Here is a 13,233-nt window from a genome sequence, read left to right as displayed (position 1 = left end):
GATCAAACATTTTTCTCTCACAAAGCATTATTAGAATATATGGCAATTGAAACCGTGACTATCAGTTAAAAGGAATTTGAATTTGGAAAAACGAGGGTGCAAGTGCATGTAAAGTGTTATTTAAAAAAGGGAAATAAAATGTAATCTAACATATTTGGGGATCACTTGTGCTTTCACGATATTTCAACTCAACAGGAAGACCCATTATTCTGTCGCTGATCTTCAGCAGGTGTCTTCATTGACAGTCAGCAGTTTGACATTCTTTGCCATTTGGAATATCAGTTGGGTGCAATTCATGCCAAGTGCCTCAATACTGACTAACTACTGCAAGCTACATATAGCTCTATCGACCAAGAATATCCTTCACTTTGATGAATGTTAACTACCTCCTAAACTTGCCTGATATGCATCTTCTGACAAGGCCCCTTACCATTAATCTGTCATCGGAAAAGCCGATCGAGATATAGCCGGTTGCCCTTCCACTCATTTCAAATTGTAAGCCGCGGTTGTCCAATGGAGTGGATGACATAAAGAAGCAGTTCTCGTCCCTAGCTGGATCACACTGTGCAGGGTTACTGAAGCAAAACTTGGTGCTGCCACATCCATCACTAGAGATCTGGATTTGAACAGGAGGAAGGTAATGGTTGTGAACGACATTGTGTTTACAACAAAATGATACATCAGTTTCTGTTGCCTGGCATTAAAATAACTGTTTGCAGTGAAGAAGCTTTGGAATGTTTATTCTGCTTTCAAATATTTATTCATTAACATGTATCCCCAGGGATCTGCTCTAGGGCCTCTTACTTTTATGTGTAATTGACAGAAAAAAGGGAATGCAGCAGTTTATGATGATATAAGAGTGCATGGTAAATCAGAGGAAAATTGCAGCATGAAGGCAAATGGGAAGATAAGTAGCAAATGTGAAGTAGTACATTGACTAAAGGACAATGCTCATACCACAGAACTGGAAGGACAGCCAGAATTTAGACTTGTAGAAACACAAAGCTTTAAAGATGTTGGAATACCATAGACATGGATATGAAGAGAGAAATTAGATTGCGTGTTATCGGCTGTAAACAGTACACTCCTGCTACAGGAGACAGGAAATGATTGGGTAACCCCCTGCCAATCACATCTGTGAAAGCAAGTGGGATTGGTTTTCCGTACATTTCTCCTTTTTCTGGAGAAATCATCCCATTTTTGTCAGAAGGGGTTGCGGTTGTGGTTGTACATAGAATCAATCATAGAATTTACAGTGCAGAAGGAGGCCATTCGGCCCATAGAGTCTGCACCGGCCCTTGGAAAAAGCACCCTATTTAAACCCATGCCTCCAACTTATCCCAGTAACCCCACCTAACCTTTTGGACTCTAAGGGACAATTTAGCATGGCCAATCCACATCTTTGGGCTGTGGGAGGAAACCCATGGGAATTGAACTCGAACCCTGAAGTTGTAAGGCAGCAGTGCTAACCGTGTCGCTCTTAAATAATCTGTTTAATAGATTATGTAGACTGTTTGCTGTGGTTTGCTGTTTAAATAGACTGTTTACTGTAGACTATTTGCTATGAATTCTGCTAAAACAAAACAAAGAAAGTTGCGGGAAAGAAGGTGGAGTAAAATCAGTAACAGGAAAGGAGGAGTAAATTGTTGCATAGACTCAAGATTATCACCAGAACGAAGAGAAGTTTGAAGGCATTTTTATTTCATACAAAACATGATGAGAATATGTGGCAACTGTATCAGTGACTATCATTGCGAAGAGATTTGGACTTGAAATGCAAATATCCAAATATATGCAAAGGGCGAGAAAGTTGGATTATAGTCAAGGAATCAAAATCAGAAGACAGACAGGCCAACTGCCTTCCTTTATGAATCAGGTCTCACAGTTTAATCATCTTGTTAGGTCTTTTCAGCAGTGATTACTATGAAGAATAAACTACAGTTCATGTGTATTAAGTGATCCTGACTTCAAGAATTCACACTCAAATCACACTTTGAGGTTAAACTGACCCCCTGAGGTAGAGTGGCAGTGTTCAGAAGGCTGGTCGTGGTAGAAGACACACTGGTAACGACGGTATTAGAGTTGTTGCTGGTGGTGGCAGATCTTTTGATGATCTGACTCATGACTGGAGTCCAAAAGGTTGCAAATGCTTGCACAAAAGTAGCTCTAAAAAACAAAGATGCTCGTAGTGTTAAAAAGGTATTGTCATTATAATACAACTGTGGGTCTAGTAAAGAGTTATAACGGTTAAAGAAATATTCCAAAATAAGTATTCATAAATCCCTACTATTATTATTGAACTTCTATTATTGGAGTTCCCTTTTTAAACAAGAACTGGTGCAGTTTTTGTTTTTCTTTAAAACAAGAGAATGCTAGGCTCTTGTGGGGAGTTGCTATTTTTCATTTTAGATGGGATTCATCAGTCTGATATAATGCAAATAGATCATGTACAATAGGGTGGATGTCTTGTGGCGGAGTGGTGGTGTCCCTACCTCTCTGCCAGAAACTCTGGCTTCAAATCCCACTTGGCGACTTGATGGTCATGGAAAGAAATGTTCATAACATGGTCAAACAGGTTGATCATCAACCTATACATCATTGCACTGTTCCTGACAGCTGGCAGTAAGACTCGGAGGGTTTCCTGGTCAGACATTCTGTTGAAGGCAAAGCTTTCCCAAGAGCAATCATGGACCAATCCAATGATAAATGGTCACCAATGTGCTCTTAGGGCACGGTACCTGAAGAAGGAGGCACAATAGGGCCCTTAGCCCTCCTACTTTGGATGGGAGTGATTTGGTGAAGCTGCTCTGGTAGGAGCAGTTTGTGTAGATGCAGTATGACACGGTGGCACGGTGGTTAGCATTGCTGCCTCACAGCTCCAGGGACCCAGATTCAACTCCAGCCTCAGGTAACTGTGTGGGCTTTGCACTTTCTCCCTGTGTCTGTGTGGGTTTCCTCCGGGTGCTCCGGTTTCATCCCACAGTTCAAAGATGTGCAAGTTAGGTAGATTGGCCATGATAAAGGTTAGGTGGGGTTCCTGGGTTACAGGGATAGAGTGGAGGCTTGGGCTTAAGTAGGATGCTCATTCTAAGGGCCGGTGCAGACCTGTAAACCGAATAGCCTCCTTCTGCACTGTAAATTCTATGATTCTGTGACAGCTGTAAAAGGTTGTAACTAAGCCAAATTGATAGAATCCTGTGGGACCCTGGCAGCATTACTGGTTGAAAGGAGGGTTTTTTTTGCGAGGGGTGCCAACAATAAAAGGAAACATTTTAACTTCCAATTTCTCTATCTCCAGTTAAGCAAAACCTCTCACAGGTCAAAGCTCAATTGTAAATGCAGGGGCTGTTTAGCACAGGGCTAAATCGCTGGCTTTGAAAGCAGACCAAGGCAGGCCAGCAGCACGGTTCAATTCCCGTAACAGCCTCCCCAAACAGGCGCCGGAATGTGGCGACTAGGGGCTTTTCACAGTAACTTCATTTGAAGGATACTTGTGACAATAAGCGATTTTCATTTCATTTCATTTCAGTTAGCAAACACAAGGCTATTGCTGTACACTTGAATGGAGATTTCTTGGAAAGACTCCTTAAAGAGAGAGAGAGAGATCATGTCAGGAAACAGCCTGCAGATTGCTTGTCAGTGTCAGACTACTACTTAACATGACAGCTTCTATAGACCTGGCTCCCCCATTAATTACATCATCTTTATCCCCTCAGATCCCCTGTGAATGAAATCTCACTTTTACGGCATATTAATTGCATCTTCTGCAACCAATGTCTGGAAACCATAACCTAGATTCTTTAATAATATTACTGCAAACTGAATTCAAGCATTAAAAAAATTACTGCAACAGATATAAAATACAACGGGCTGGATTCTCCATTAATGGGACTATGTCCCCACGCCAGCGTCAAAACCTTGGAGTTTTAGTCCTGAAAATCCTGGAAAAAAGGGACACAAATTCATAGCCCTGCAGGGGGCAAGCAGGGACCCGGAGTAAATCTCGCAGTTTTTGCTGCAGATATGGGTCCCCGCACTTCCGGGTCGGAGGCCGCGCATGCGGACTTGGACCGCGGAGCCAGACCCAAGAAAGAGACCCCCCCGATCAGCTGCGTGCCCGACTCTCAAACCCCGTACAAGCACTCCCCGGCCGCCTATAAGGCCCCCCCTGTCCTCCGATCGGCCCACCCCTGACCAGTGCAGCCACGGACTGAGTACAGCCGCCACGCGAGTATCTTGACTGACAATAGCAGGTTAGTTCCACGCCGTCGGGAACTCGGCCAGTCGGGGCGGAGAATGTTGGAGCGGGCCTCTGGCAATGGCCCCCGGCAGCGAGGCGTACTCCCCGGTGACGGCGGTGCCCGGAGAATCGCTGAACCTGCACCAGGCCCGATTTCGGCATCAAACTGGATTCTCCGCCCCGGTGCCAGCCGCTATTTCGGCGTCGGGGTGCGGAGAATCCAGCCCAACATATATACCGATTTCTTATATTTATCACAGGAAGTGGGAAAAGGACAAACAAATTGAGAAGGGAAGAAGGAGAAGGGAAAATAAACTAGAGGGGAAAAAAAGAGAGAAACAAACTGGAGAGGAAAAGAGAGACATACATGTGGATTATAGGCACCAGCAGGATATTCATTCAGGAAAGAATAAGAGAGCCTCATAGGTGTGTGAAACTGCTCTTTTTAAATTTCATTTATAGGGGGGGTCACTGTCAAAGACAGCATTTAGTGCCTATCCTAATTGCCCTCCAATAGCTGGTGCTGCCTTCTTGAACCGTTGCAGACCATGTGGAATAGGTACACCCACTGTGCTATTAGGGAGGGAGTCTCAGGTTTTTGACCCAGCCACAGTGAAGGAACGGCGATATATTTGCAAGGGAGGATGTTGGGTGACTTGGACGGGAACTTGAAGGTGGTCATGTTTCCATGTGTCTGCTGCACTTGTCTAATGATAGTGGTTGTGGGTTTGAAAGATGATGCTGCAACGGAGCCTTGGTGAGTTTTTGCTGTGCATCTTGTAAATGGTATACTCTGCTCTGCTCTAATTCACCTTCAGTTCATGACTGAGATTGCGAGAAGTTGGCAAGTACTTTCCTCTCCCCCATCTCTGTTTGGTGGCATTGGGCTGGGCGAAGTGGTGTGAAAGAAGGAAAGGAGAGCAAATATAGAAGAAAAATGATCAGATATATATAAAGCAAACTACCTGAATTCAATGTTGCCTGTGTCCGGTGCAATCCAATTGACAACGATCTCCGATTTTTGACTTCCTGAGGTGTGGCTAACGGCAGAGGCCTATGAAGAAAGGTTTGCACATGAGCCCATCAGTGTCAACCACAGGAACAGGAGGTCATCTAGCACCTCGAGTCTGTTCTGCCATTCACTGAGATAATGGTTGATCTGTGGCATAACTCTTCGTGTCTGCCTTTGTCCCATATCCCTTAACATCTTTGATTAACGATAATCTATCAATCTGAGACTAAAAATTAACAATAAATCGGTGATCGAATGCTGTTTGCGGAACAAGTGTTCCAGACTTGTACACACTTTGTGTGAAGTATTTCCTGACGCAGCGGAAAGAATCGCTCTTCATTTACTCATGTCAGTTCCCCTTCATATTGAGAAAGCTTTAATCAAATTGCCTTTCAATCTTCCAAATTCCAGGCGATATAACCCGAGTTTGTGGAATCTCCCTTTGTAATTTAACCTTAAACCAGGACCCGGATTTTTGATACCCATGTGGGTATACATTTAAACGCAGAAAAAGGAGCAGGAGGCCATTCGGCTCTTCGAGTCAGCTCCGCCATTCAACATGACCATGGCTGATCATCCAGCTCGGTAACCTGCTTCCACTTTCCCCCCCATATCCTTTGATCCCTTTAGCCCCAAGAGCTATATCTAACTCCTTCCTGAAAACATACAGGGCACGATTAAACTAAATGGGAACAAAGTCCCCTAGAGAGCATGTTTAGCTGCGTGTTCCCGGTACTCGCAGCGCTGAGAAACACTTAGCTACATGACGCCACTCGCCTTAGATAAGGGGCCTCAGGGGGTAACATGTGGTCGAGGCTGCACATCTCACAGTCCTAAAAGATTTACCCCGTATCCTTAGACTATGGCTCCTGGTTCTGAACTCCCCTACCATATGGAACATCCTTCCTGCATCTACCCTATCCAGTCCTGTTAGGAGTTTATAGATTTCTATGAGATCCCTCCTCATTCTTCTGAACTGCAGCATATATAGAATCATAGAATTCCTACAATGTGGAAAGAGGCCATGTGGCCCATCTAACCTGCACCAATCCCCTGAAAGAGCACCCTTCCTGGACCCACTCCCCCACCCTATTCCTGTAACATCTTTGGACACTAAGGGGTAATTTAGCATGTCCAAACCATCTAACCTGCACCTCTTTGGACTGTGGGAGAAAACCCTAGCACCCAGAGGAAACGCACGCAGACACGGGGAGAAAGTACAAACTCCACACAGACAGTGACCCAAGGTCGGAGTTGAACCCGGGTCTCTGGTGCTGTGAGGCAGCAGTACTAACCACTATAATCCTGACCAACTCAATGGGCGGGATTCTCCCCTACCCAGCGGGGCGGGGGGTCCCGGCGGGATGGAGTTGCGTGAACCACTCCAGGGTCAGGCCGCTCCAAAGGTGCGGATTTCTCCGCACCTTTAGGGGCCAAGCCCTCACCTTTAGGGGCTAGGCCCGCGCCGGAAGGGTTGCCATCTCGCCGGCTGGCGTGGAAGGCCTTTGGCGCCACGCCAGCCGGGGCCGAAAGGACTCCGCAGCCGGCGGAAGTCCGCTCATGCGCGGGAGCATCAGCGGTTGTTGATGTCATCCCGGCGCATGCGCGGGGTGGGGGTCACCTCCACGTCGGCCTTCGCGGAGGCTATGGTCGACGCGGAGGGCAAAAAGTGCCACAGGCCCGCCCATGGATCGGTGGGCCCCGATCGCAGGCCAGGCCACCGTGGGGGCACCCCCCCCGGGGCCAGATCGCCCGCGCCACCCCCAGGACCCCAGAGCCCGCTCGCACCGCCTGGTCTGCCAGTAAGGGAGGTGGTTTAATTCACGCCGGCAGGACCGGCATTACAGCAGCGGGACTTCGGCCCATCATGGGCCGGAGAATCGCCGGGGGGGGCTCGCCGACCGGCGCGGCGCGATTCCCGCCCCCGCCGAATCTCCGGTGCCGGAGAATTCGGCAGCTGGCGGGGGCGGGATTCACACCGCCCCACGGTGATTCTCCGACCCTACGGGGAGTCGGAAAATCCCACCCAATATCTCTAGAGTTGGTGGGGGTGTGGATGGCCACCCAGTGTTAGAACTGGATGTTCAGGAGGGCCAGGCCTCCCACATTCTTCTACTTGGTAGAACCTTCTTTCGAATCCTCGGGCTCTTTCCTCCCCAAACAAACATGATTAGCTTGTCCCCTGTAGTGAAAAAGGTCTTGGGATGTAGATCGGGAGGTATCTGAACAGGAAGAGGACCCTGGGTAATATGTTCACCTTGATCATCTGCATTCTCCCTGCCAGGTAGAGTGAGAGTGAGTGCCACCTCTGCAGATCCTTTTTAACTTCCTCCACCAGACTTGGCAAGGTTTAATTTATGGATTTGTATCCAGTCGTGGGCTACTCGGATCCCCAGGTATCGGAATATGGTCTAGGCCTGTTTCAAACAGTAGCTTCCCAGCTCTGCTCCTCCCCCTGCAGATACACAGGGAAGATCCCCCCCCCCCCCCCCCCCCCGCCAATTGTGTTCCTCCCGCCCCCCTCCCCTCCCTCTGCTCTCTCATTTCTGCACTTTGCTGCTCTCACCCCTTCCTTCCTGGGACTTGTAACAGATTTTACAATGAGGTAGCTTTATTCCACGCAATTGTCCTTTAAAGTTTGTTTTCATTGCTGCTGCTATCTTCCCAGTCTGTGTCTCCGCACAAATTCATCCTCTTCGGCCTGTGTGGTGGAATAATGTTCTTTTCCTTGAAATATTACCCAGAGCTTGGCCGGGTACAGAATCCTGAAGCGTATCTTGTTCCTGTCTGTGAGTTCTCCCAGTGAGCCAGAGAAGACACAGCCAGAGTGAGACAGCAAAGAGTGAGTTTGGGAATTTGAATCTAGGTGGGAATTGAATCCAATCCAATCGGTAAGACAGTTGCTTTTAAATTTCAGGAGTTTAAATTAATTTAAATTAATCTAGAATTGTGCAGTGTAGGTTAACAAGGGCTGCCCCACCCACTCACATAACTGGTTGGCAGTTAAGTGTCAGTCACTTTAATCTACTTTGATCTAAAAGCAGGTGGGGGAGAGGAGTCAACTCAGGCCAATTTAAAAGAGCAACTTGTAACTCACTCCCAGTGAGCCAGAGAAGACATAGCCAGAGTGAGACAGCAAAGAGTGAGTTTGGGACTTTGAATCTAGGTGGGAATTCAAAGCTGGGTAGGGAGGAGGTGCTTTTTATCCCTGGCAAGTGACTGGTAAGTAGTTTTCCTTTTCATTGTAAAATTTATTTATTTTTTCTTTTGTTTTTTGGAATTGTAGTTGTATAAGTTTACCTAAAGTTTAAGACATGGCAGGAGATCCCAGACCCGTGTCATGCTCCTCGTGTGTGATGTGGGAGCTCAGGGACACATCCTCTGTCCCTGGCTCCTTCATGTGCAAGAAGTGTGTCCAGTTGCAGCTCCTGTTAGACCGCTTGACGGCTCTGGAGCTGCGGATGGACTCACTTTGGAGTATCCGCGATGCTGAGGACACCGTGGATATCACGTTTAGCAAGATGGTCACACCGCAGGTGAAAGTTACTGAGGGAGATAGAAAATGGGTGACCAAAAGACAGAGCAAGAGTAAGAAGGCAGTGCAGGTGTCCCCTGCGGTCATCTCCCTGCAAAACAGGTATACCGCTTTGGATACTGTTGAGGGAGATGGCTCACCAGGGGAAGGCAGCAGCAGCAGCCAGGTTCATGGCACCGTGGCTGGCTCTGCTGTGCAGCAGGGCAGGAAGAAGAACGGCAGGGCTATAGTGATAGGGGACTCAATCGTAAGGGGAATAGACAGGCGGTTCTGCGGACGCAATCGAGACTCCAGGATGGTATGTTGCTTCCCTGGTGCAAGGGTCAAGGATGTCTCAGAGCGGCTGCAGGACATTCTGGGGAGCAGGGGGGGGTGAACAGCCAGCTGTCGTGGTGCACATAGGCACCAACGATATAGGTAAAAAACAGGACGAGGTCCTACAAGCTGAATTCAGGGAGTTAGGAGTTAAACTAAAAAGTAGGATCTCAAAGGTAGTAATCTCAGGATTGCTACCAGTACCACAAGCTAGTCAGAGTAGGAATGTCAGGATAGATAGGATGAATGCGTGGCTTGAGAGATGGTGCAAGAGGGAGGGATTCAAATTCCTGGGGCATTGGAACCGGTACTGGGGGAGGTGGGACCAGTACAAACCGGATGGTCTGCACCTGGGCAGGACTGGAACCGATGTTCTAGGCGGAGTGTTTGCTAGAGCTGTTGGGGAGTGTTTAAACTAATGTGGCAGGGGGATGGGAACCGATGCAGGAAGTTGGAAGGTAGTAAAACAGGGACAGAAACAAAAAGCAGTCAGGGGGAAAGTGTAAGGCAGAGAAGCCATAGTCAAAAATCAAAAAGGACGACAGTACAAGGTACAGTGACTGAGGGGAGCTCAGTGAATAGGACCAGTAATGCGAAAAGGAATAAAACGGGAAGTAAAAACATTAATGGAACCTACGAGGGAACAAGCGGTCCTAGATCTGGTCCTGTGTAATGAGACAGGATTAATTCATGATCTCATAGTTAGGGACCCTCTCGGAAGGAGGGATCACAATATTATGTTTTGTGCTTAAACAAAGGAGATGACGATGGGATGAGAGAAGAACTAGCTAAGGTAGATTGGGAGCAAAGACTTTATGGTGAAACAGTTGAGGAACAGTGGAGAACCTACCAAGCAATTTTTCACAGTGCTCAGCAAAGGTTTATACCAACAAAAAGGAAGGACGGTAGAAAGAGGGAAAATCGACCGTTAAAATCTAAGGAAATAAGGGAGAGTATCAAATTGAAGGAAAAAGCATACAAAGTGGCATAGATTAGTGGGAGACTAGAGGACTGGGAAATCTTTAGGGAGCAACAGAAAGCTACTAAAAAAGCTATAAAGAAGAGTAAGATAGATTATGAGAGTAAACTTGCTCAGAATATAAAAACAGACAGTAAAAGTTTCTACAAATATATAAAACAGAAAAGAGTGGCTAAGGTAAATATTGGTCCTTTAGTGGATGAGAAGGGAGAATTAATAATGGGAGATGAGGAAATGGCTGAGAAACTGAACTGGTTTTTTGGGTCGGTCTTCACAGTGGAAGACACAAATAACATGCCAGTGACTGATAGAAATGAGGCTATTACAGATGAGGACCTTGAGAGGATTGTTATCACTAAGGAGGTAATGATGGGCAAGCTAATGGGGCTAAAGGTAGACAAGTCCCTGGCCCTGATGGAATGCATCCCAGAGTGCTAAAAGAGATGGCAAGGGAAATTGCAAATGCACTAGTGATAATTTACTAAAATTCACTAGACTCTGGGGTGGTCCCGGCGGATAGGAAATTAGCAAACGTGACACCACCTTTTAAAAAAGGAGGTAGGCAGAAAGCGGGTAATTATAGGCCAGTGAACTTAACTTCGGTAGTAGGGAAGATGCTGGAATCTATCCTCAAGGAAGAAATAGCGAGGCATCTGGATGGAAATTGTCCCATTGGGCAGACACAGCACGGGTTCATAAAGGGCAGGTCGTGCCTAACTAATTTAGTGGAATTTTTTGAGGACATTACCAGTGCGGTAGATAATGGGGAGCAAATGGATGTGGTATATCTGGATTTCCAGAAAGCCTTTGACAAGGTGCCACACAAAAGGTTGCTGCATAAGATAAAGATGCATTGCATGGCATTAAGGGGAAAGTAGTAGCATGGATAGAGGATTGGTTAATTAATAGAAAGCAAAGGGGGCAGCACGGTAGCATTGTGGATAGCACAATTGCTTCACAGCTCCAGGGTCCCAGGTTCGATTCCGGCTTGGGTCACTGTCTGTGCGGAGTCTGCACATCCTCCCCGTGTGTGCGTGGGTTTCCTCCGAGTGCTCCGGTTTCCTCCCACAGTCCAAAGATGTGCAGGTTAGGTGGATTGGCCATGATAAATTGCCCTTAGTGTCCAAAATTGCCCTTAGTGTTGGGTGGGATTACTGGGTTATGGGGATAGGGTGGAGGTGTTGACCTTGGGTAGGGTGCTCTTTCCAAGAGCTGGTGCAGACTCGATGGGCCGAATGGCCTCCTTCTGCACTGTAAATTCTATGAAAGAGTGGGGATAAATGGGTGTTTCTCTGGTTGGCAATCAGTATCTAGTGGTATCCCTCAGGGATCAGTGTTGGGCCCACATTTGTTCACAATTTACATAGATGAGTTGGAGTTGGAGACCAAGGGCAATGTGTCCAAGTTGGCAGATGACACTAAAATGAGTGGTAAAGCAAAAAGTGCAGAGGATACTGGAAGTCTGCAGAGGGATTTGGATAGGCTAAGTGAATGGCAGATGGAATACAATGTTGACAAATGTGAGGTTATCCATTTTGGATAACAGCAAAAGGGATTATTATTTAAATGATAAAATATTAAAACATGCTGCTGTGCAGAGAGATCTGGGTGTGCTAGTGCATGAGTCGCAAAAAGTTGGTTTACAGGTGCAACAGGTGATTAAGAAGGCAAATGGAATTTTGTCCTTCATTGCTAGAGGGATGGAGTTTAAGACTAGGGAGGTTATGCTGCAATTGTATAAGGTGTTAGTGAGGCAACACCTGGAGTATTGTGTTCAGTTTTGGTCTCCTTACTTGAGAAAGGACATACTGGCACTGGAGGGTGTGCAGAGGAGATTCACTAGGTTAATCCTAGAGCTGAAGGGGTTGGATTACGAGGAGAGGTCGAGTAGACTGGGACTGTACTCGTTGGAATTTAGAAAGATGAGGGGATCTTATAGAAACATCTGAAATTATGAAGGGAATAGGTAGGATAGATGCGGGCAGGTTGTTTCCACTGGCGGGTGAAAGCAGAACTAGGGGGCATAGCCTCAAAATAAGGGGAAGTAGACTTAGGACTGAGTTTAGGAGGAACTTCTTCACCCAAAGGGTTGTGAATCTATGGAATTCCTTGCCCAGTAAAGCAGTAGAGGCTCCTTCATTAAATGTTTTTAAGATAAAGATAGATAGTTTTTTGAAGAATAAAGGGATTAAGGGTTATGGTGTTTGGGCTGGAAAGTGGAGCTGAGTCCACAAAAGATCAGCCATGATCTCATTGAATGGCGGAGCAGGCTCGAGGGGCCAGATGGCCTACTCCTGCTCCTAGTTCTTAAGTTCTGTCCAAGGCCCCCTTGGCTGTGTTGATTTCGGCCCGCCGCTTGGCCAGGCTTGTCCCAATGGCCTGGTACATCCGGATCAAGTGTCATTCCCATTTACAGGACTGTGTGTGTCTCGCGCAGTTCAGGAGCCACTCTCTATCCTGGTACCGGTGCAGCTTTGCAATGATGGCCCATGGCTGCTCTGCCGTTTATTGGCCTCGGCCGGAGTGACCTGTGAGCTCTGTCTATCTCTGAGGGTTTGGGGAGTTTCTTCCGCCACAATGAGTTTACCCAGCATCTGTGCCACGACTCCGTGGGGTTCCTGCCCTCAATACCCTCCAATAGGCCCACAATGTGGGAGGTTCTAGCGGCACAATCGGTTCCCCTGATCCTCTACCTTCCCTTGAGTGTTCCTTAAGTCACCACCAAACTTGCTAACTCCATCTCCAATGAGGCAATTCGATCGCTATGATTGCAGCTGTTTTTTCCAGCTCCCTTATTGTCGGGTCCTGTGCCTCCCACCACTGCTCTGACTTTTCCAGCACCTCCTTGAAGGGGGCCAGGGCATCCCCAATCGCCACCTTCACCATGGTCATCATCTCCAGCTTAATAGCATCTCTGTGCTTTAGGAGCTCCTGCGTTCGGAGCTCCATCCACTGGCTTATTGGTGGGTAGTCCAGCCTACGCACCTGCGACCTGGCCCGCTCGGTTGTGATCCGTTCCATGTGGTCGCCACCTCGTTCTTTCTCTCCAGGCTCTTTCTCACTCTACCATCTCTTCGGCTTTTTGAGTTGTTCGTGGGCATTTCTCTGTATCTATGGTGATCTCGGAGGGGGGTTGGTGGGGTTTTTGCAGG

General features: G+C 47.2%; 1 protein-coding gene across 2 annotated transcripts in view; it reads right to left on the bottom strand.

The window, feature by feature from the left end:
• Positions 1-13,233, bottom strand: part of LOC140426162 (putative ferric-chelate reductase 1) — a 73,913-nt gene that overhangs the window by 48,184 nt on the left and 12,496 nt on the right. For both annotated transcript variants that reach the window (XM_072510597.1, XM_072510598.1), the window contains exons 5-7: positions 5,206-5,294; positions 2,010-2,166; positions 431-616 (exon numbers count right to left, since the gene is read on the bottom strand). In XM_072510597.1, coding sequence (XP_072366698.1) covers positions 431-616; positions 2,010-2,166; positions 5,206-5,294 — 432 coding nt within the window. The remainder of the gene's footprint in view (positions 1-430; positions 617-2,009; positions 2,167-5,205; positions 5,295-13,233) is intronic.

The sequence above is a fragment of the Scyliorhinus torazame genome, chromosome 7 (assembly GCF_047496885.1).
Source record: "Scyliorhinus torazame isolate Kashiwa2021f chromosome 7, sScyTor2.1, whole genome shotgun sequence".
NCBI classification, from domain to species: domain Eukaryota; kingdom Metazoa; phylum Chordata; class Chondrichthyes; order Carcharhiniformes; family Scyliorhinidae; genus Scyliorhinus; species Scyliorhinus torazame.
Note: the sequence above shows the minus strand (reverse complement) of the source record. Positions and strands in the feature narration are given on the sequence as shown.